Source organism: Vidua macroura, chromosome 13, assembly GCF_024509145.1.
Source record: "Vidua macroura isolate BioBank_ID:100142 chromosome 13, ASM2450914v1, whole genome shotgun sequence".
Taxonomy (NCBI): Eukaryota; Metazoa; Chordata; class Aves; order Passeriformes; family Viduidae; genus Vidua; species Vidua macroura.
Genome location: NC_071583.1, coordinates 14,726,153 through 14,749,755, shown reverse-complemented (window position 1 = coordinate 14,749,755; position 23,603 = coordinate 14,726,153). Strand labels below are relative to the sequence as shown.

Here is a 23,603-nt window from a genome sequence, read left to right as displayed (position 1 = left end):
GGGGCGGTCAGGGGCAGTGCGGGGCCGCGGGGGGCGGCGGAGGGCGGCGGGCTCGGCGCGCTCAGGCCGCGGAGAGGCGGCTCCCCCTCATTGTGTCCGCCATCTTGCGGCTCCGGCGGGGCCGCGCGGGACACCCTGGGAACGGGGGGTGGCGGGGGGGGCGTGCGCACGGGCTGCTGGGACGGGGGAGGGCGGGGTGGCCGGCGGCCATATTGAGTGTGGCAGGAAGAGCAGCGCGGCCTGCGCGCTCCGGCCCGCCGTGATTGTCAGCATCTATCGCCGTCCCCGCCGCTCCCGGGGCCTGAGGTGGGAAGGGGCGGCGCAGGGCCGGGCGGCTGTGGCGGGGCGGGGCTGGGCTCCATTATCAGTTCTTTACCCACCCGCCCGTCCGTCCGTGCCTATTGAGGCGTAGGGGGCCGGGTTGAGGGCATGACGTCATCCCGTCGAACGGGCAATGGCTTCGCGCCGGCGGGACGCGTCACTTCCGGTGCCGGGCTGGGCGGGCGGGCTCGCCGTGCTGCAGGCCGTGAGGGGCCGCGGGAAGCGCGGGGCAGCCTCACCCTGTGCGGGATAGTCCCCGCACTATGTCGGTTTAAGGAGCCTTTCGCAGTTTCCAGTGGAAGCTAGAGAGAAAAGCGCTGGTCGGCAGCCGGCTGAACACGAGCCCAGGCGTGCCTCTTGCACTGGCCAAGAGGGCCAGTGGCACCTGGCCTGTATCAGCAATAGGGTGGCCAGCAGGTCCAGGGCAGTGATTGTCTCCCTGTCCTGGGCACTGTTCAGGGCACACTTTGCTGCGTCTAGTTCTGGGCCCCTCAGTTCAGGAAGGACATTTGAAATACTGGAGCAGGTCCAACGGAGGGCAGCAGAGCTGGGGAAGGGTCTGGAGCACAGGTCATGTGAGGAGCGGCTGAGAGAGCTGTGGGTGTTTACCCTGGAGAAAAGGAGGCTCAGGGGTGACCTTACCGCTCTCTACAACTCCCCGAAAGGAGGGCTTGGCCAGCTAACCGCTGGCAGGACGAGAGGACACAGCCTCAATCTGTGCCAGGGGAGGTTTAGGTTGGACAGCAGGAAGAATTTCTTCACAGCAAGGGTGCTTAGACGTTGGAATGGGCTGCACGGGGAGATGTGGGGTCACTGTCTCTGGAGGTGTTCAAGGCAAGGCTGGCTGTGGCACTCGGTGCCATATGGGGTCTGGGTGCTGCTGGGTCATAGGTTGGACTCGATGTCTCAGGGTTCTTCTGCAACACAGTTGATTTTGTGCTGTGCCGGCGTCTCAGCAGAGCCTGGCAGGAACATCCCCAGGGCAGCCCAGCGTGACCAGGGAGCATCAGTCAGCTCCCCCTCCTTTGAAATACACTGAGATCACTTTCTCACCCTTCCCCTCCTACTTTCAGTCCAGCTATTGCACATTTTTATTTCCCAGTAATCTTTATTCCTCTAAAAACTTGTTGGCAATACTACAGCAACACCACAGCTGTAGCACCATGCTCCTACACCACACAGGCTCTCAGGTAAAGGTGAGCAGCACACACTTAAACCTTTGAGAAACACACCGTGGCTTTTGAGGGTGCTGCTCCAGGACACACACCTTTGAACTGCTTTTGTCTATCACGAATCCTGATGACAGGCTCTGTGTGCATGTTTTTGTGTATTTCTTACCTTAAAAAGCTGCTCTTGGAGTATAACAGTAGCTGTGAGAATCTCACCCCACGACGTTTTCTGCTATTTTAAATTTAGAAACCAGCAGATCTTGTCACTTCAGTCCCCCAGAAACGCACAATCAAAAGAAAAAAAATAAACCATAGGTGCCTTCCTGAATGTTAATTGCATTTCCTTTCAAGGTGTCCAGAATAGAATTTGCTTTTGGATCCTGTTGCCCTCCTGTGGTCAAACCTCAGCAAGTCCAAGGACTGTTAAAGCTCTGCACGTCCTTCAAGCAGGCTGAATTATTTTGTGTGCATGTCTGATTTAGTTAAATATTTCTTTTCTGAGTCCTTGCCCTTGCTGTTTGCTTGCTGGAGCTCCCTGTTACATGTTTAGAGAGCTCACCCCACTCGTCCTTTCAGGCTGCGGTGGGATTGGCTCCTCAGGATGATTTACCTTTTTTACTTTGAAACAAAGACTTTCACATGGGAGTCCAGGGATACAAAACACGCCCTCGTTCCTCCTGAGGGTCTAGGGGTCAGCTGCCCCTTTTTTAGGCCAGTTCAAAACCCACAACTGATTTTCGTGTGATAAAAGGTTTAGAAAAGCTGGGAATGTCATGCCTCCTGCACACTCTAAATTGCAGGATCAAAGCCTGGATTATCTCCTGCGGGCCCTGGAGGTGACTCACCAATAACATCATAAGACAATTTACTTCAAAACACCTACAATACTTAGCTAAGTTTTAGAGTTGTATAACACCGTGGGTTGTTGATTTGATATTTTGTCACTTCCTTTTTATTCTTCTGCCTTTCTTCCTAATCGTTGGAACTTAGTTTGTCAGTTTATACCAAGCTGGAATTTAGCTGGCAGGATAATTGGATCTCCTAGAAAAATGTCATATTAAGTAGGAATTATGGATAATGCCCCTGCACAATTAGTTAATGGAAAAAACGTTTAATTGCTGCTTGAGTAATATCGATCAAATGCAGTTATTCTACCTATGCATTTCTGTATTAGATACCACTGGAACCTGCACAATACAGGGACTTGTGCTTGCTCAGCAGCAAAAATTCACAGTTCTCCCTACAGAGTGCCCTGAGGTTTCTGTGGGCCCCGACCTTGAGTTTATCACAGTTCTTCTGGAAGGTGCCTCCATCAGCGGTTCCCCCAAATTAAGCGCTCTGTGCTACGCTCCGGGTCACTAATGAAGCCGTGGGGCAACACAAACACCAGCAGAGTCCCTGTGGATCACCAGATGTCAGCTGGACCCCGAGCCACTGCCTTCTGCCCTCTGAGCCCAGTGGTCAGGCTGGTTTCCAGCAGGGCTGGCTGTGATTGCCCAGCCCACCCTCCAGCGTGCTCACAGCAATGATGTCAAAAACCTCAGCAAAGTCCAGGCAGTTCACATCTGCTGCTTTCCACATTCCCCACAGCCTCTTGTCTCAGCCCAGAGGGCAGCTGTAATTGTCATCCTGTGACTGATTAAGATTCCTGGCTCTTTCTCCTCTTATGTTATTTCCAGCTGAGGAGCTCATAATTTTCTGCTATTAATCCCAAAGACCATGACCTTGTATTTCGCAGCACTGAATTTCAACCCCCTTCTACTATTCCAGTCCTCGAGGCTCGCAGCTTTTCATCTTCTCTAGAATACTGTGATCCTTCCCTGGATTTTAAATTACTCTCATCTTTGATGGCAAGTTGACTCAGAATAGGGAGCTTGAGAAATTACAGCATGAAAGGAAGTAGACTTGGCATGGGCTTGGCTTCAGGGTAGTAGTGTTCTGTGTCGAGCTACAGAAGAATTTTTAGTGAAATTTTTTTCCTTCCTTGCAATCCCCAGAGCATGGGAAAATCATTTCCAAAAGGTATATAGGGAGTGAAGGGAGTGTGACCTAGAAAAACTCGTAAGATGCATATGTCAAATCCAGTTAATTTTTTTTTGCTAATGATACTGATCTATATATATAAAATGCTGAATAGAACACTTATCTTCCCTGTGTTTGGCCTTAAGCCACATTCTCCATCAAAGGCAAAGAGACCCTGTTGACACTTTCCTGGTGAGTAAATCAGTCATGAGAGCAACATATTTCTTTTTCAAGCAACGTATAGAAAGCCATGTACTGGAAACTAGGACTCCTGGGTTTCCCAGAGCTCAGCATATTCTTAAAACAAAGGTATCCAGGCTCCATCCTACTTTCTCCCTTGCCTGCCTGGCAAACCCTCTGGTCTCATCATATTGCTGCTGACCACCCTCATACTTTTCCCCACTTTTGGATGCAGGAGCATTGCAGTGAGGGGGGCAAAGGGTCCCTCACCCTGTCCCTGCACACCCACTCATGCACTGGACCCTTCATAGCTGCCCATCCCTGCTGCAGATATTTTCTCTTTTGCCAAATGTGAATAAGGCAGTGCAGTAATTTTATGCAAATCCATGTGCAGATTAAAAAATTAATCAAATTCTGAAATTTTCATTTAAAGAGATTAGTCTTGAAAAATCCCCCATCTAATCCTCCCAGAATAGTCACTTGGAACAAGCCTTCAGTGCGTTGTTTCCCTCCTGGGTTTAGTGCATCTCCTGGAAAATTTTCTTGTAATGCTTTTGGGACCATGTGGAGCAGCAAACTTGGGTTTGAGCAGGGCTCACCAGGCAAATTAAAGTTGATATATCAAATGATAGAGGAGATGTGTCAGTAAGTGGGAACGGGGGAGTTTAAGGCAGTAAAATCTCCACTTTGTTGTACTTCATAGGTAAATTCCCCTGGTGATGCAGGAGAAATGGAAGCAGGGAGCCTTGGTGAGTCTGTCAGTAATTTACATGCCAAGAGGCCAGAAAAAAGTCACGCAGCAAGAAAAACGAGGAGCAAGAGACACTGCTAAAACTTGCTGTGTCTGGGAGTTTACTACTGTAATCTGTCTCTTAGAGCTTGAGCTCAAAATTATCCTCCAGCAACTGGGGTTTGATCCAGTGCTATCTCAAATATTTTCCTAGCCCCTCAGGGATTTTGAAGTTGACCCTGTATAAGGTGGGCCAGCCACCAGTCCTGGAGGAAATCCAGAGGCATCCTGGCAGCATTGAAGCTAAAGTAACTTAGGTCCCTGAAGTTCTCAGTTAAATCATGCATTCTAGCACAGCATCCTCTGATCTCACAGCACCTGAAATGCTCAGGATGTATGTGTGGTTGGATTGGCCTGCAATAAGCTCAATTGCCTCAACTTCAAAAAAACCACAAGCCAAGATGCAAATCCTTGAACAAACCTCCAACCACAGCACCTGGAACAGCTCAGCTCTTCCCAGTGATGGCAGACTGGCCCCTAGAAAGGAGTATTTTTCTAGCTTTCAAGTACCTGCCATGGAGTGAGGTGCTGGCTCATTTTTCTCACTGCATGGGCATGGCCAGCTCATTTGTTCACTGTTTTCTTCTCCAATGTGCCTCCAAGTTTATGGCTCAGACTCTGCCCTGCTATGTCCATGCTTTTGGTCTCTTGCCACCATCCAATTTACTTGGCAGCTTTACCACATTTCTGCCCCTATTGCTGGATTGTTTCTGTCTCCCTCTGACTTTGGCTCCTTGCCTGCAGAATTGCTTTAATTAAAAAGTTAATGAAAGGTAATGCAAACGAGCGTTTTGCCTGTATTTTATCACAGTCCAGTTCCTTCCCCTCCCTCTTTCCCAGAGAAGGTGAAAATGACAAGCTGTGATTTTGCTGCTTTTTGGTGTGAGAGCTAACAGTGGAAATTTCTACAGGCTTAGGAGGAGCCCTCTGAAGAAAGGGCTTATAATGGTGTGTGTAGATTATTATAAGTGCATAGATTATTCATGAATGAAAACTGAGGAAGTTTTCATTTAAAGGGGATTAATCTAAACCCCTTACAATCCTCCAGCTCTCTTTGGAACGGGCAATTCTTAGCATCATTTTCATCCTAAGCTTAGTACGAACTTACAGGAAACTTTTCAAAAGTCTATATCCCAACTCCAAATTATCCCAACCAGGGACAAAGGGAAGGTGTGAAACCTGAACCTTACTCTCTAGCTTGTCACCTTATATCGATATAGAAGAGGGCTCATTCATCCTTAAGTGATTTTCCTGAGAAACTGGGAAACTAAGATTAGTGCATGAAGTAATATGAGTCACATCATCAGCCCCTTCTCCCAGCCCAGATTCCTCACAGCCAGCAGTGGGAAGAGGAAAACGCAGGGATGTGAGGGTGTAATTTCCCCTCGTGCAATATGTAGCAGTTAACAGGCAATTACACCACTTCTAAACCCACCATCTGGGGAGGGAGCCTGAGAGCTGCCATTTGGGTTATTTTTCTTTCCACAACTGCCTGTGTTTTGGGGTGATATTCAGTTCTCTTGATCTTGTTTTTAAAGCCTTAGTAAAATGAGTAGGAGTTTTATTTTTTGTTAATGTCTACAGTGGATTTCATAGCACTGATTTATAGCTGTTCCCTGATGACATTTAGTACCCAGTGCCTGAGACTGTATAAATAAATTACATAAAAAGGGATTTGTGGTATCATTAGCAGCACCCCCATTCCAAGGGGAGTCTCCAGTGAGCCTGTGTGTCTAATCAGAGCTGACAAGGAGCAGAGTCACACACTGAGACATCCAAAGCAAATGGATCTGTGCCAAATTCAGCTCTCTGTTGCACTGGTATAAAGTTGGATAACCTCTGACTGCAAGGGGGTTTTGCACTGTATTTACTTTGCCTTTACACCTGTGCTCTGAGATCGGTGTCAGGCAGTGGACCCCAAAACCCTCAGATGCAATAGAAGGTGCTTGCTGACTTCCACAGACTCTGGATCAGGCCTTGATGGTTAAAATACAATCTGAGTTCAGAGTGCAGAAAACAGATTACATGCCTGCTATTGTACTGAAATGCTTTCCAGAGTAAGCATTAGCAGTATGTACACAAGTGCCAGATGAATTAAGCTGGCATTTCGTTTTCCCACCTCCAGTAGGAGAGGATTGCCTTTAAAGAACTCATGCCTGCTGTGTCACGTCTGGCGCTGGAACTGAATGGGGCTGCCAGGAGGGCACGTGTGACAGGAGCCACGGTTGCAGGTCTGGTTGTGCTCAATTCCCCGGGCTTCAGGGTCAGCGGCACACAGAAACATCAAGGCAGAGACAAAGCCTGTTAAAAACTTTAGGGCTTTATTTTCTTAAACTGCCCTGGCTCCCTTAAAGCTTCTCTTCTCCAGCCGTTCCTGCAAACCTTGTATTGCAGCTCAGACGAGGTGACCTGGGGTGTGATGCACCTCTGCTTTGTAGCACCTTCCTCTGATTGCACTGTGCCCAGGGCCAGGTGAATCAGAGATCTGCTGGGAGCAGAGATGCTTATCTCAGTTCCTGAGAGGTGCACAGCTGACTTCACTTCGGTCAGCACAGTTACTCTGGCCCTCATTGAAGTGGGGTCAGCGGTTTCAACTGCTGGCAGCATCAGCCTGCCATGAAGTTTAAGAGTCTAGTAACAAAGTGGTCAGGGCATCCCGTCTTTTGTTCTCCTGTCTCCGTGTGGTTGAAAAGCCAGTCCTTCTGACCAGCTCCTAAAGGGAGTACACATAAAGAGTTAATCTGCCTTGGCTTTAAAATCTTTTCTCCTAAGAAATGAATCGTTTACTGTTAGCCTTGTTCTTAAGGGTCTTTTCCCACTTCAGTGATTCTTGGGGTTCTTTCTCTGACAAACTTTTGATTCTCTGTATAGCCTTAGCTGCAAGTCCCTTGTCCCAAGATTTCAGTGTGTGCCCAAATTTCAATGTCTGAGAAGATGTGTAGAGGTTTTTTGTGTAGATCTTTTGGGTCCCTGCAGCAAAATAAGGCATATTTAGGCCCAGAGGAGCTGTTGAAAAGCTTGTCCAGCTTAATGATTAACACCTTGCAATGCTAGGGAGTGTCAGAACAAAGAGACCTCTGGACTCCTGAGCTCTCCTAAAAGAAGCCCTTGCACAAAACACATCCACTTACTTGAGAGAGGATTAATTCTCAGGGAATTTCAATGGGTCTGTGATCAAGTGTGTTGCCCTGGCTGCTTCAGCCTCCTGGCACCCTGCCTTAAATGCCATGAGCAGGAGAGATGCAGATCACAAGGATCTTTGATCCTCAGAAACCAGCAGTGAACTTGCTGCCAGTTAACAGAAGGAAGGAGAAATGCTGGGAGGGAATAGATGTGTGTATGCTGGCAGGGGCCACCTTTCCTCTGTCAAGACAAGTATCTGCCCTTGAGCAGCTGAGATCTTTCAGTCCATGCACAGATCTGTTCCAGATAATGCTAATGCTCAGTGGAGAGCAGCTCAAATGGGCTTTCACAGACAGCTGGCAACTTTGCCTGGATATGAAGTCTTATTTGGGGTCTAAATGTGATTTTAATGGATAATGAGGAGAAAAAGAGAAAGGTAAATTAAGCCTTGTGTTAATTTGCTGTTTGGTGAGGAAACCTCATTACTGGTCTCTCTGTGGCCACCAGCAGCAAGGGATGAGGCAGCCAGCAAGGCTGTTGTTTCTCCTCAGTCCGTGTCTGGTGCTGCAGGGACACATGGGGCAATGCACAGCCAGAGGATGAGATCAGCATTTGGCTAGCATGGGGAAGGGAGTTAATGTAGTGAAAAGCTGTTCCACCCAGATGCCCTGCTCTCTCCAGGAGAGAGAGCAGCTCCCACAGTTTGGAAAGGTGTCAAACACTAAGCAAATAAAAATGACGGCTTGCCAGTGGCAAATCTACAGTGATGGAGAAGCTGGCTGGCAGAGCTCACCTTCCCTGCAGGAAGTGATGAGATTGCAGGGGAATCACAAGCTGACAGGTAGTTTGAATGTGACACTGTCCTTCCCTTCCTCCTGCCTGGGGAAAAGTTAGAAAATGCTGCTTGTATGGCACCTTAATCTAGGGGAAACAGGAGCTAGAGTTCCACGGTTCATGTTTTGACCTCTGTTCTTTCTGTGACAGCCCTGTCTCTTCTACTAGCAAAAATGTTCACTTTCCTTTGCAGGTTGGAGGCTGCTGGCTGTTTCAGCCCTTGAGGCCTTGCCAGTGCTGGCAGAGAGGGCAGAAGCCCACCCGACAACGGAGAGTGGCTCAGCCCTGGCAGCCTGTGCACCATGTCCCTCCGCGAGCACGCACTGTCCCTGTTCCGTGGCGCTCTGGGCACCGTCCGCCCAGCTCCCATGCTGAAAAGCGCTCTGAAGCTTCAGGGAGATGGGTGCCCTCAGCTGCTGGTGAGGGGCCAGGCCTTTCCAGTGAAGAGGGACCTGTACCTGGTGGGTTTCGGAAAAGCTGTGCTGGGGATGGCCGCAGCAGCAGAAGAGATCCTGGGAGACCACCTCACTCGGGGGATTATCAATGTGCCGCTGGGGATCCAGGAAAGCCTGCAGCGAGCGGGAATGCAGTAAGGACTGTTTCTGGACAATTTTGGGGAGCAGAAAGGAGGGGTGTAGGCTGCCAGATTTTCCCTCTGTGGGATGTTGCTGGGAACACCTTAAGTCCTTTTGAGCTGCCCTTGCTCTGTTGCCCACCCCATCCACCCCAGCACTCTTATCTTCAACCACCATCACATCCCAGTGACACCAGTGATGCAGCCCACCTCTCGTGCTGGATGTGCTGCCTCTCTGGCTGTGAGGAAGAGACACTCAGCAAAGGCTGTCCAGGTCACTCACTGTACACCACTGGTACACCAGGCACCTGCAGGTGACAGCCTGGCTGCCTGTGTGGGTGCACAGATCCATGGTGTAATTGCCTCTCTTACCTCACCAGGGAGATGCTGCTAAAGCCACACAGCAAAATCCAGGTCATTGAAGGCGCCAAGAACAACCTCCCAGATGCAGAGGCTCTGAAGGGAGCAGTTGCCATCCAGGAGCTGGCCGAGGGTCTGACTGCAGATGATGTGCTCCTTGTGCTCATCTCAGGTAGTGTGGGGATCCCAGGGAATGGGATCTGCTGAGGGCCCCCAGCTGCCTGTCCTCCCCTGACCATGCAGCAAGGGAGTGCTGTGCTGTGCCAGCCCCTTCAGCACAGACACTTGCATCTCTGATTTTTCTTGTCCCTTCTGCCATCCTTTCTCCAGGCATGCAGCAAGGGAGAGCACAGGGCTTCCTGCTGCTGCAGTGGACACACTGCCTCCCAGCACTGGAAAGAGGCTGAGCTGCACAGGCTGGCTCCTGCAGTTGTGCCACCACAGTGAAGTGGAACCTCTGGGCACAACCTGGCAGCTGTTCTCACCTCTTGGCAAGGATACACTTTCTTCCTGCCCCCTCCTTACATCTGGGGATGCAGACTTGGAGAAGCAAGCACACAGTAGACTTGCATGCTCTGCATTTGTGCAGGAGTGTGAGTCTGAAAGCTGAGATCTGGGACTGACCTTTCCCAGGGCTTGTCTGCCTCCCAGCTAGTGGAAATTAAGCCTCCAGGTACACACAGTAAGCTGCATGCCTTGCAGGGGCAGCCCTGCACACTCCCAGGGCCTGGCTGGTGGCCCCCAGGCTGTCCCCAGATCCAGGGCTGTGTAAGAAGATTTACAGAGGGGTGCAGTGACATCACCTCATCCTGAGCTCAGTGGATGTCACAGGGCAAAAGCATGCAGGGGCTTTGAGCAGCTCTGCAGAAAGGCCTTGGTCTCCTCTGCTCAGTGTTTATTCCTCTGTGGATGCTGAAGCCTGCTTCGGTATGGAGAGAGCAGTGCCATTAGGCAAACACCCAAGTGACTGGAAGCTAGCTGTGCTTTCTGGGGATTCCCCTGGGCTTCCTCCTGTCTTTTGGCTACAGGGATCTCCAAGAGACTCCTCAGCCCTTCAGGGAGCCTGTACAGGATCTCCCCGTGGCTGTGACTCCCTATGCATGTGCACTCCCACACAGCAGCCGGTCCCCAACTGCTCCTGCCTCTCAGCTAGATCCCTGGCTATTGACTGAAACACAGGCATTTGCATTTGTTTTTCTTGCTCATCATGTTTTATTGATGCTGATTTGTCTCAAACCTCTGAGCAGGCTTTGCATTTTGACAGTAGCATTCAGCTGTACTTCTGTGCACGTTCACTCTGTGCACAGACCTTGCTCTTTTCTCCTCTGTATTTTCCATCCATTCCACTTTTCCATTGGAACCTTGCCTTCTTTTCCACATTTCCAATGCCTGCTTGTATCAGACAGAATTCCCATCAGTGAAGCTATCACCCTGGACTCGGAGTGTGCTTTGTCCTTTGCATTACTGTCCCCCCTTTTCTTTCCTCCCAGGCCTAGATGAGTGCAGTTCAGCAGTTTCCAATCTCGCTGCATCCCTAGCCAGTGTTTTACACACTGTCCTGAATAAATGGAGCCACCAAAGCAGGCAGTGTCCCCATGTGCACAGCACTGGCTGCTGTGTGAGCCATGGAGGCCGTGCTCCCTGCTCAGCCACCCAGGTAACCCTTGAATATCAGTGTGAGGACCCAGCTGTAGCCCCGTGCAGAGGTGAGGGTAATTGCTGTCTCTCTTCTGTCACCCCCACCACACTGCAGGCTTATGGTGCCCCCATCCAGCCAGGCTCACACTATCGGAGTGAAGTGTAGCTGACTGCAGAGAGTGCAGGACAGAAGTGATTAAAACCCATTGTTGAAGATGACTGAATTCTCCAGAGATGTTAGCTTAGGTCCCCAATCACCTCTGCCTTCCTTCCAGACACTGGTGAGGGAAGAGAAAAGGCTAAAGCCTTGCTCTCCTTTGTCCTCCTTTTCCTGCTATCCTGATGTCCTTGCCATCTCTTCTGCATCCTAGGAGGTGGATCAGCCCTACTGCCTGCTCCCATCCCTCCCATCCTCCTCGAGGAGAAGGAGGAACTCACAAAGATGTTGGCTTCCCAAGGAGCTGCCATACAGGAGCTGAACATTGTCCGGAAGACTCTGTCCGTGCTGAAGGGTGGAGGGCTGGCCCAGCTGGCACATCCTGCACGGGTAACCAAGGGAAAGCCCCTGTTTGCCCAGAGATCACCCATCTGCCCTCAAAACAGAGGTTTAATCAACTTGCCAGGTTTTTGTCCATACTGAGTGAACAACTTTGCACGCTGTTTTGGGGCTCTCCGGCTGAGATTTCACTTTGGACTGAAACTCTCAGGGAGACAGAGCTGGGAGAGTGGGAATTCAGACTCGGGAAACAGCAGCCATCCCATCATGCCACTCTGCAGACCCAAGCCCACACCCAGCAGGCACTTCCAAGTGTTGGTGCTTCAGCACAGTGCTTTCAAGGCTGGCTTTGACCCTTGGCTCTCCTGGGGGCTGTTCTCAGCGTGTGCCATTGCTGAACCCACACTAGGTTGGGCCTGACAAGTGCAGTGTCACAGATTACATCTTCCAACATGATAGTCCAGCTTCAAAGGGGACTGTAAATCTGTGGGTTTGATAAGGGCAAGGTGACACTCACAGGTCCATAAAATAAAAATGGGCATAGACCTACCCTGTTTCCATCTGCTTTCATGTGGGGATGGCACTCAGAGCAGTGCTTATGCCAGGGCTTTTTTGTGATCACCTGTTTTTGCCTCCTGCAATAATCTGTGGGCATTTCTTTCCATAGGTGGTGAGTCTCATCCTGTCTGATGTGATAGGTGACCCCCTGGACATCATAGCGAGTGGGCCCACTGCTGCCAGCTCCCACAGTGTCCAAGACTGCCTTCACATACTCAGCAAATACAACCTGCTACACAACCTGCCCAAGTCAGTGGAAATGGTCCTCTCCAGCTCTCCCACCAAGCCCACTGCTCCAGAAAACTACTCCCATGTTTCCAACATCATCCTTGGGTCCAACACATTGGCTTTGGAAGAGGCCAGACGCCAGGCTGAGGGCCTGGGCTATGCAGCTCTGGTCCTGAGTGCGGCAGTCCATGGGGAAGTCAGCCGTGTTGCCACACTGTACTGCCAGCTGATCCAGCTCGTCTGCCTGGGCTTCACCAGCCTCGGAGCAGGGCCCCTGGGTGACGAGCTGAGAGGGAATCTCCTGCAGCTGGCAGCAGAGCTACAGATCCCAGGTTTACACCTGGATGATTTTTTACAGGCCCTGCGAGGATTAGGGCCCAACAGACCAGTCTGCATCCTGGCTGGTGGAGAAACCACAGTCCAGCTCCAAGGAACCGGCAAGGGAGGGAGAAACCAGGAGCTGGCTCTGCGTGTGGGGCTGGGGCTGCACAAGGCTCAGGCCACAGGAGCCAGCAGCCCCCAAGGAAGGTGTGAGATCCTCTTCCTCAGTGGGGGAACAGATGGGCAGGATGGGCCAACAGAGGCAGCAGGAGCCTTCTGCAGCCCAGGGCTGGTGGCTGAGGCACTTCAGGAGGGTCTGGATGTGGAGGCCTTTCTCAGGAACAACGACTCCTACACGTTCTTCAGCCAGTTCCAAGGTGGGCATCACCTCCTGGTGACAGGCTTGACAGGCACCAATGTCATGGACATCCAGGCCATTTTAATTAGAGCCATGGAGAGATCATGAGAGCTCCCTCTGCAGATACCCAAATACACTTAATTAGGAGCAGGAGTAAATGAAAGCACCAATGCTGTGGACAAATGCAAACTGCTTAAATTAGGGCTCACTGTTGAAGCTGCTAGTGTCTTTGACAAAAAGAATCCACTAATTAGACACATGAGTGGACATCCACAGCAAAAACAAGCACTTGTAATTGGGAGGCTCAGAGGAAGGTAAGAGGTCATATTACAGACAAGAAAACTGGATTTAAAGCTTGTGACTGCTTCAACTACAGTTAATTTAAGAGACGAGGGGAAGTTGAGGCCATGGCAGGGCTACCATGGAGAGCCCTTGCTGCACTGTTGCACTTCCAGTGCCCCCAGAGCTCAAGAGCAGCTCAGCAGTGGTGTTTTAGGGGTCCACAGGAGCAAATTACAGTGACTGAAGGATGTAAAAGCAGTAACAGCAAGGCCTGCTCACCTGAAGCACTGAGCTGCTGGGGGGGCGGGGACACCCAGCACCCACTCCACATGCCAGCACAGTGCCCTACAGTTCTTCCCACACCAGGGTACTGAGATGACAGAGACCTCAAGCCCAGCAGGATGCACAGCCAGGAGTGTGGCTAAGAAGCACATTGGCAGAGAGAAGTTCTTGATACTGGCTGGGTGACACAAGCAGTGCACAGTGATAAAGAGGATGACATACCTTCACTGTACAGTGTAAGGATGGGGATGAATGAAGTGCAGTGACAAGCCAGCTGTGTAGAGTCCTCCTCCAGCCCCTTCCCTCCACAGTAACATCTTCCTGCTGGTCCCTGTTGGGAGAGCCTCTGTGCCAGCAGCAAGTATGCTATGAGCTTTCATGGTGTTGTTTTCCAACTGTCTAGAAAACTGTCGTGCATCCAGCCTGAGCCACTGACCTTTCCTCTGCACTGAGGCAGAAGTTGCTGTCATTCTGATTAACTCTGCTAATTCCACAGAACAAAAGACAAGGAAACCTTCGTGCTCAGCTCTCCTGACCCATGCTGCTGAGCTGATCAAAGGGCAAATCTGCCAGAGCTGTGCTCTGACAGGGAGCGGCTCCCCCCACACGCATGAGGACACAGTGGTTATCACATTTTTGTCACCTGCTGCAGTGTGATATGTGGGAGAGCAGAGATGAGCTTGGTTTCCCAGGACATGGAGCTCACAGTGGGGCTAGATTTCAGGAGGGCTTTGCCTGCAGCAACAGGCACACTGACGGTTTGGCTGGATATTCAAAGGGCTTTAGCTCAGCAGCCAGTATGACCCAGCACGTCCAACTCCTTTTGAATATCCGTCTGTTTGTTACAGAGCCTAAGTGGGAGCTGAGCTCCTTTGAAAATCCAGCTCTAATGTAATAGGACACGCTTGACTCAGACTCTTTCCAGACAGACCGACCTACTCCGTGTGGCTGATCTCATCTCGTGACATAAATACACCGTTGTGCCAACACCCTGTGGAGTCTCACTGAACAGTCAGTTGTTCTGCGCCCCACTTCAAGGTGGATCAGAGGGTGGGGTTTTGAGGAGGATGCAAAACCTCCTATTTTGGTTTTGAAGCCAGTAAATAACACGTAGGGATATCTGCAGGAGCATCATGGGGCCTGGTGTCAATGCCAGGCTGGCAGCTGGACTGTCTGGGCTACAGCCCAGGCTCAGAATAAGGCACAACCCTGGGAATTTCAAACCCCAGTCTTGCCCAGTGGTTTAAACTCATCCACGCAGCTCATTTGTCCTCAGAGTCTGAAGGTCTTTTGTAACATGCCTGAACTTGCTCACAGTGGCAAACAGCTCTGAGATCTGCTGGGGAAAATCTGCCAAGCGTTATAGAGCTCGCTGTGCCCCTGTATTGTCAGGGGGTGGTTGTGCAGAAGCTGCTTTGTGCCGTGTGTTTTTCTCCAGAGGTCGCTGGCAGGTCGCCTGCTCCGTGCCCAGCAGGGCAGCTCCACGGGGCACTAACACGGGCAGCGATACAGCCACAAGTATGGGCTGCAGCCAGGACAACTGGGTAAAGCTGGCTCCACGGCGTGCTGAGCGCTGCCTGGGCCATTCTGCTCCAGCAGAATGCAGAGCGACTCCTGTTTCGGGCTGGGCTGCCTGGCAGAAGGGTCACTTCAGCAGCGGTCCTGTGTGCCAGCCTGTGCACACTGCCACAGGGCCACCACAACCCCCTGCCCACAGCTCTGCCACATTCTGAGCACCATCCTGGACTTCGAGCTGCTGCTTGTGCTGCCGCCCAGTCAATTCCAGAGGACCCTGGGCTAGTGCTGGCTGGCTTCTCCTGGGAAATGCCTATTCCAGGTAGCCCGAGCAGTGTCCTTGCTTCCTGAATGGTGGCTTTTCATAACGATTAAAAAGTGTGTGTTGGGGAGGAGAGAAGTCTAATAAAAGGTTTGTTGAAAGGATGGAGCTGTTTGAAGTGCATTTCCCATCTACCTTTGCTTGGCTCCCATATATGGATTTTTGTTCTTGTCCTTTCTTTCTTAATGAGGAGATAACAGGCCAGGGGAGGTTCAGCAAGAGCACCCAGGCTACAGAAATACTTCTCTGATGCTTCTACCTGGATAACTCAAAGCTCCATTTCCAAGGGGTTGCTTTGGTGGACCTTGTGCAACTTCTACCGAGGGACAAAAGGAGCATTGGAGTGTGCTCAGCCCTCACAGACAAAGCATCATCTTATTCCTCTAGACAATGCTCAGCAGGGAATTGTCTGCTATCGCTCCAGCCCAAGGCCAGCTCCCTCTGACCTGCAGTCCCTTGATAAAGGTCAAAAGGCCCCATGCATGAGCCAACATACCTTTGGGCCACACTGGTGAGGTGTAGCAGGATTTGTGAGATAACACAAATCTTAAGACACGAGAACAACATCGCTTACCTGCCTGGTAATGATTTGCCTCTGGGCTGGCAGGGCTTGGCAGAAGCAATGGCTTTCCCATTGTGAACTCAAGTGAGTCACCACAGCTGAGCAGGGCTCTGCAGCTTGTCCGAGCTGTCCTGGATGGGATATTGGCCTCATGGGAATAAAGCTGTGCAAATGAAGACACCAGAGTGTGGATGCAGTCACACTGAGCAGCCCCAGTGTGTGAGCTGTGCTGAGAGCAGCTCCGTGCCCCCCTGGTTCTGGGGTGCCTGTGCCTAAGAAGAAAAGTCAGAGAGAGTGAGGACAGTAAGAGACACTGGGGCTTGATACAGTCCCTTCCCTTTTTATCAGAAAAGCAGAACTTTCTACACCAGCCAGCCTTCAGGAAGGAGTCAGGTGGGTGAGGATGGCCAGCAGCTCCCCAGCCATATCCCTACACATGGGCAGGGGACACTGGGACAGTGGGTGGGAAAAACGTACTCAGATGCTGTGTGGGGAGCAGGTGAACGAAGTCTGGGTATGTTCAGGGTTGATTTGCTCTCCTAAGTCGGCAGCTCGTAGCCAAACAGTGCTAACGGCTGGGAGAAGTAACAGCGTTATTAACAGCACGAGCTTCTGGCAGTAAATTAAAAATCTTGGCTGCCGCCCTTGGCTCTGCTCTTGCCTCTTAGAAGACATTAATATCACAGCTCCCCAGCATTCCCATTATCACTTCATTAAGGATCCAATAATGATAAATGTGGATGGTTTTATTTTGCACAGAGCCTGATTAATGGCCAATAATTCACTAGGTGTTAATGGGGCCCTTCCTTTATGGAGGCATTGGAAGGGGCTGCCTTTCATCTCCTCCACAAGCCACAATTTTCACCATTTTCGCTAATGTGACAGATATAACACAAACCTTGAAAGAGTGGCTGCGGCCTCTTGAGAAACCTTGAAGAGCATCGTGCCTGGGGCAGCCCTTGCTGTCGTGGCCATTCCTCAGCATCTTTTTCCTCCTCTTCCTCTTCCTCCCCTGTGCTGCTGGCAGTGCCTGCACATAGATGCTGCATATCCCAGGACAGTCGGGGACAAAACCAAAGCAGCAGATTCCCCAGGGATGAGCCCACCAGTGCAGTCACGGGGGCTCTCCACAGCAGAACCAGGCCCACCCTTGCAAGGGGGTACAATGTAAGAAGTGGGCTTGTGCTGGCCTCACCCCAAAGCAGCTTGGCACCCCTCACCTGCATCCCAAGAGGGCTAGGGAGCCTGGGGTGCAGGACGGAGTCCAGGCTGAGGCCCGCAATCCTCCTCCAGCACCCTGGGGGACAGCTCTGGTGGCTCCTCCGAGGCCGGCTCCCGTGGCACAGGGGCTGCTCTCTGCCGTAGGACCCCGGCGTACTGCACGGCTTCAATCCCTATATGAAGTGGGATGTATAATCACATAGGAATAAAAAGCCATACAAGACGGCAGGCTGTGAGATGCTCCATGCTGGAGGACGACGGGACAGTCCCTCTGCCTGGGCTGCCACAGCCCCCGCTGGGATGGAGCCGGACCCCAGGGAGCCCCCAGGATTCCCACCAGCCCCTGTGTGGGGTCTGTGGGGAGGCACAGGAGCCCTGCATCAAACAGAGAAGAGAAGCGATGTGTCAGCCAGGAGAAAGCTTGGGAGGCCCCAGAGCTGCTGCAGAGGGAGCCCCACGAGGTGTCAGCACTTGCTCCCAGCTAACGAGGGCCTCCCATCCCAACTCCCTGCTAGGAGCTGCGACAAGACTTGCTCTGTGCTACACCCAGACCTCCTCCGCCCTCACAGTGCCCATCTGGGAGCATCACCCTGCAGGAGCTCCTCCAGCCTGGGATCCCTCTGCTTGTACCACCATTGTCCCCCAAGGCTTTACCAGCCCCACCAAGGCAGTGGGTACCACAACCCTCCAGCACCACCACAAACACCTGGTGAAGGGAGAAGGAGCCAGCCTCCTCCCTGTGGAGGTCAGAGCATCCTTCTCCATCTGACCAGGGAGAGGAGGGCCCAGCAGCTGGAGCGAGCAGTTGCAGGGAGCTGTCAGCACCCAGCTGTCACATCCCAAATCCCCTGGCAGCCCATTGGGAGCAGCTCCTGGCTGCCTGCAGGAGCTCTTGACAGGGGGCCAGGCACTAGCGTGAAGAAGTGTGGATCCTCCTCGAAGGAGGTGGATGTGGGTGGAAGGAAAGCAGGGAACTGTTCCTCCAGTGAACACTCCAGAGCAGCACTGGCACAACCCCATGTTTGGGGGTGGGGGGCAACCAGGGCAGGCTCCCCTGGGAGCCCACCCAAGCAGTGCTGGGGATGAAGCCAAGTGGTGGCCAGCAGAAAGGGCTGTTAAAGGGCTGTTTGTGCCACCTCCTCTCCTCCTGCCTTTCTGCTCACATCCCAGCAGCAATTCTGGCATCGACGGGAGGGGAGAGCTGGAGCAGTGCCGGGGGAAGGAGAGAATGGGTGGTGGGTGCAGGCTTATGCAGTGCAGCCCAGACTGAGGAGGGAAGGGTCTTCTAGCTAAAAAAAAAAACACAAAAAAAAACAAAAAACCAAAACAAAACCAACCAAACAAAAAACCACACCACCCCCCCCCAAAAAAAAAAAACCACAACAAACCAACACCCCCCCCCCCCCCCCAACAAAGTACCAATAGACTCTCTGGTTGCCACACAGCACCAAAAAAACTTTTTGCTGGCCCAAGACAGCACAGCCAACCAGGAGCCTCCAGTCGAGCACTATAGTGTTGTCTTAAGCAGCTCCAGAGGAGCTGGGAGACCCCAGAGCCATCACCCCAGGCTCCCCTTAAGCCAGAAGGAGGAATTTCAAGCCTCAGGCTGCCTTTCCATGCCACAGGGTAGCACTGGGAACATAACACTCTTCAAAACACTCCCAGAAGCCTTCCTCCACTAGTGCCCAGGTTTCTCCAGGGGCTGGAGCTGTGCAGAAGGGTGAACTCTGCACATCGTCCCTCGTGGGATGTCCCTGCCCACGCTGAATGGTGGATGGGCAGCAGTCCTGAGGCAAGGCTCTCCACACAGTGCAGGCAGAGGGCTGCCAGACCCCAAGGAAGGGGAAATCGATCCACACAGAAGCTTTTTTCAGTGTAAAACCTGGGGGGGTTGGCTTTCCACATCAGTATTTCCAAGGCTCTCACCCATCTGCTCCAAGAGCTGTGAAGTGGTGAACATAAAACTACATCTCTGCCACTTTTTGGGATGATGATCATTCCCACTGCGAAGGGGCACAGCCCTGGCTTTCCCTCGGCCAGGCTGTGCCACAGAATTTGCCAGATGAGACACCGTGACTCTTTCAAAAGCACAAATCCCACAGTTTGGGGGGCTTGGCCCAACTGAAATCCCAGCAAAACCCACACAGGAAGCGAATGGTGCCGGGCATTAGGGTGGCAGGGAGGAGACACTCCCAGGGGAGCACAGACACGGTGAGGGCAGCGCCGGGTCCGCATCGCTCCTTAATGCTCCAAACCAAGTCAGCAATTACGGGATCATCAGGTGATGAATTGTAGGAAAAGATGTGTTTGTGAATCACTGCACCCCGGCTGGGTAAGAGCACTGCCAGCGCTGTATTTGGGAGCAATTACTCTCCCCGAGCATGTGAATCATTAGGTATAATTACCCTAATAAATAAAAGGAAGATAACTCCAGTCTCTAGCCTAATCTAGAACAAGCGATTTTCGAGGAGAGCTGTATGAAATAAAAGCAGGAGCACAAGACAGAGGGAAAGCAGGAAGAGGAGAGCTTCAAAACCTGGCTGTGCTGTTAATCCTTCCCACAGCAACCAAGGCCAGCCAGCAGTAGTGGAGTCTCTCCCACAGGTCCTCACTGGAGTTTGGTGGCAGAGATTTTGCCATAGAGGGCTCGGGTTTGGATGCAGCAGAGTTCTCCCCTCCCAAGGCAGCATCCCACTGGAGCACAACTTCTTGTGGCAAAAGTTTCCCTGCTACAAAAATGCAAACAGGTTAAAAAAAAAAAAAATTCTTTTGGAGATGATGGGGGGGGGGCAACAGTTACTCGAGTCTAATGAAACCATTTTGCTTTTCCCCTGGGAAACACTGGAATGAAAAAAAAAAAACAACAAAACTCTAATCCTACCCCACACAAAGTTGGCATTTTGAAATGAAGCAGCAATTTTCTTCTCCACTTAAAATGTCATCACAGACTTTTGCTGTAAAAAAAAAGCAGCTTTCCCTGAGTGACATTTTGAGGGGAAATGTTGACTTAAAACCAGAAGGAAACCCCCAGTCCATGCAATGAAATGTTTCAAGCTGAAGTGAGACTCCTTGTAGGGAAATTGATATTTTTTGCAGGAAAAAAAAAAAAAAACCACACACACACACACAAAAAAAAAAAAAACCAAAAAAAAAAAAACAAAAAAAAAACAAACAAACAAAAAAAAAACCCCACAACCAAAAAAACCCACCCCTAGCTACACATATTTAGTGGTTTGAATTTCCCACGGGAACAACCCATTCTAAAGGAGACAAGACTTCGGGAAAATATAGAAGAACATCACTACCCTGTTCTGGAAGAAACAGCATCCCTAATTCTGGGCAAGTTTCCTCAAAAGCTTTGCAAAGCAAAGCACAGAAATCAGCAGCAGAGTCTGTGTTTGTCCCAGTAGGTGCCAGGCAGGTGGTGCTGGCTCTGTCCCGTGCCTGCAAAATGCCAGTGCAGGAGCTGCTCCTGCCCAGCCCAGCCGTGGGGAAGATGCCAAGGCCAGGGGGTGCTGGCACCGGACTGGGGAGCCCTGCTGAGCAGTAGCAGGGTTTATCCCACAGCCTTTGAGGGGAGAAATTGGATTTAGTCTGTGACTCACGGGAATCCTGCTTGTTCCCTAGGGAGAAAGAGGATTGTGGCTCACTCCTGTGCTTGCAAGAGGGGCTGGGCTCTGCCTAGAGATGCTCCATGAGATGGGGCTGGGCCTGCAGTGCCTCTGCCTGGGCTCTCCTGTTAGGTGGGGCTTGACCAGGAACAATCTGTGCTTGGGCTCTCTCCCTGGGGCCACAGTTATTGCTGCCTGGGTTTTGTTTTTTTTAATAAACCTGTAATATGAGAAGCCTGCCCAGGAGAGCAGAGGGATTATTGGTAAATATCACTTCCCATTTGCCAGGCTTCGAGGGGCTTTAGCCACGTGGATTAACCAGGAACAGAGAGAGGGACACAAACCACCGGGACGGGACAGACCAGAACTGACTCCTTTGAACACAGGGCTGCAGCAAAATCCTGCAGACAAGTATCCTCCTGCCTCCAAAGGAGAGGCTGGGTGGGAAGGGCTGTGGAATCCTAATTAGCTTTTTGATATTAATGAATTGGCACTGAAGCAAACAAGGCAGTAACAGTGCCTGGCACAGCTCCTGCTGCCACATCCCAGTCCCAGCACTGGGCAGGCTGCACGAGGGGACTTGGGGGCTCAGTCAGGGACGTGGGGACCCAAAGAAACAGCGGCAGAGGGGGGGGGCATGCCACTGTGGGACAGGAATTTCTATGGGATGATGGCACAGAGAGGATGCAAAGCATGCAGGATGTGAGGGTACACATGGTGTACATGAGGGTACTGTGGTGAGTGTCACCACAGCTGACACCAGGACATGCCACCACTTGCACAGGGCCACCTCCCCTGCCAGGTGCTTTCTGCAAGGCCAAGGCTGAGTCACTTCATCCCCAGCAGCCCAAGGACAGGGCACTCCATCACCAGCTAAGCCAACAGGTGCCTGCTGGTTTGGAAACACAAGGTGTGCAAATAAGTCTTTAAGCTGGACATCTGTGTCTAATCCCCTTTTTAGGAGCTCCAAAAGCTCTTGGGGCACCCAACAGGAGCCATGGGGTGCAGAGCCAAGGGCCCATGGCAAGGGTGCTGGGGACATTCTGTTATATTAATGAGAACTATTAATTTTTGTGTGCTGCTGGGCAGGGAGGGGAAGGAGCCTCGCTCTTGCTCAGGAACTGTCAGTGACCAACAATTTGTTGTCTCCAAGGCTGACAGCTGCTCAAGGAGGTGAAGGGGCTCCCTACACATCACCTCCAGCACTCTGGGTGCAAACCTAAGAGCCACCCACCAGCAGCTGCTGAACGCATAACCCAGCCACAGTCACACCACAAGCTGCCCCTGAGCTCAGTGTGATGCCAAAACCAAGCAACACAAGCACTTCTGTGCAGAAGCATCACTTCAGACACAGCTTTTGAGTGCAGCTCACCTCTCCCCTGCCTTTACCAGAATGTCCAGCAATAAGCCCAGCCTGGGAGGTCACAAATTCTACCCCAGGACTTGACTAACTTAAGTCTTCTTATCAGCGCAGCCCCACAAAACCCACGAACAACACCACACCCTCCCTTTTACTGCCTTAACCTCTTATAAACCCTCCTGGAAAGGCAGGAATCACTGTGTGCTGTGCTGAGCCACCAGAAGTTGATTAAGCCCTAATTAATTGCATTAAGGTCAGCCAATGTACTCTGTTGAGGAAGAAAGCCAATAATTAAACTCCACGTGTGGTGTGCTTCTGCCATTAGCTCCCCAGGCTGCAGCGGCGGCGTCAGGCTCGGCGGGGTCACAGCCAGCGCCGCTCGCCAGCACATGGCGGTGGCAATCGGGGAAATAATTAAGTGCTGGGCATAAAACCATCAGCACTTCAGCGGCCGGGTGACACAACCCACCCAGCAGGGCTGTCGGCAGCGGGGCTGCTCGGCAGGGCACGAGGTGGAGGGGACAGCAAGGGGACACCGCCTGCATGGGGAGCATCCTCTGCAGGGCACCTAGAGGAGGATGTGGCCGCGTCCGGCCGGCTGAGCCATTTGCCCGGCAGTGCTGGGGCTGGCGCGGGCCCCTGCCCGGCGAGGGAAGCCCTCTGGGCCCCGACAATAGGGTTTTGTGTAGTCCCGACAAGAACACCTGCCCCGGCGCTGGGAGCCGGCCAGGGGCACCATATGGAGGGGACCTGGCCCTCGCTGTGGCGGTGCCGTCTCGGCTTGGGGCCAGGCTGGATGGGATACAGCCCCTGAGCCATGCGGGATGAGACCCTGGGAGTCCACGGCCGCTCCAGCCTGGAAATGTAAGCAGCAGGCACAGAGATGGTGCAGACGAGGTGGGTGTGAGCGTCACTTTGTTCCTGGCCACGCCAGCCTCAGGTGCTACATGGCCGGAGACACTGCAGGGCAGCTCCAGTGGAGCCCAGCCTTGAGGCAAAACCTTGCCTCGCCTTGGGGCTTTGCAGCAGAGCAGGGAGCGACCGGATGAGAAATGGGGTCCCGCAGCATGTGGGGAGGGGTAGGAGCGCAGGGCACTGGGGGCTCTGCCCTGTCAATCCCTCCCTGGCAGCAAGCTCATTTAAGGCTTTTCTTTGCTCTCAGCTGAAAAAATAAAGGCCAAGGTAATCTGCCTGCCTGTCCCTCTTTGTCTCGGGGATAATAGCAGCCAGCGCAGTGTGGAGCCCCCCAGGGCTTTGCAGATTAGAGCTTTCAGAGATGTCTACAGTAAGTGCCTGGACAAAAACGAGAGGTGGTGGAGCAGAGCTGGACGAAGGGGACCTCACAAGGTCACCCACTCCCTGCCTGCCTAACTGCATCTCCCCTCTCCTTCCCCTGTCACTGGCCAGGTGGGTGATGGGACGGTGGCAGAGTGCTCCTCTGGGCCTCACAGCTCCAAAGGCTGACCTCACTGAGGG

The 23,603-nt window shown here is 52.1% G+C and overlaps 1 protein-coding gene and 1 long non-coding RNA gene across 3 annotated transcripts; one reads left to right on the top strand and one right to left on the bottom strand.

Moving 5' to 3' along the window:
* Positions 1 to 142: 142 nt before the first annotated feature.
* GLYCTK (glycerate kinase) lies at positions 143 to 15,890 on the top strand. Of its 2 annotated transcripts, none has more exons than XM_053989131.1 (5): positions 143 to 306; positions 8,633 to 9,028; positions 9,394 to 9,545; positions 11,383 to 11,558; positions 12,175 to 15,890. In XM_053989131.1, the coding sequence occupies exons 2-5, from the start codon at positions 8,742 to 8,744 to the stop codon at positions 13,078 to 13,080; spliced, it is 1,521 nt and encodes a 506-aa protein (XP_053845106.1). In that variant the 5' UTR covers positions 143 to 306; positions 8,633 to 8,741; the 3' UTR covers positions 13,081 to 15,890. The 2 variants fall into 2 exon arrangements, with proteins under 2 accessions (XP_053845106.1, XP_053845107.1); XM_053989132.1 differs by lacking the exon at positions 143 to 306 and adding an exon at positions 6,646 to 6,713.
* LOC128813796 (uncharacterized) lies at positions 13,016 to 17,069 on the bottom strand. The gene is made up of 3 exons (XR_008439182.1): positions 16,834 to 17,069; positions 15,948 to 16,207; positions 13,016 to 13,089 (listed from the first exon to the last, which is right to left on the bottom strand). It is a non-coding gene; the product is annotated as an uncharacterized LOC128813796 (long non-coding RNA).
* Between the last annotated feature and the right edge of the window lie 6,534 nt (positions 17,070 to 23,603).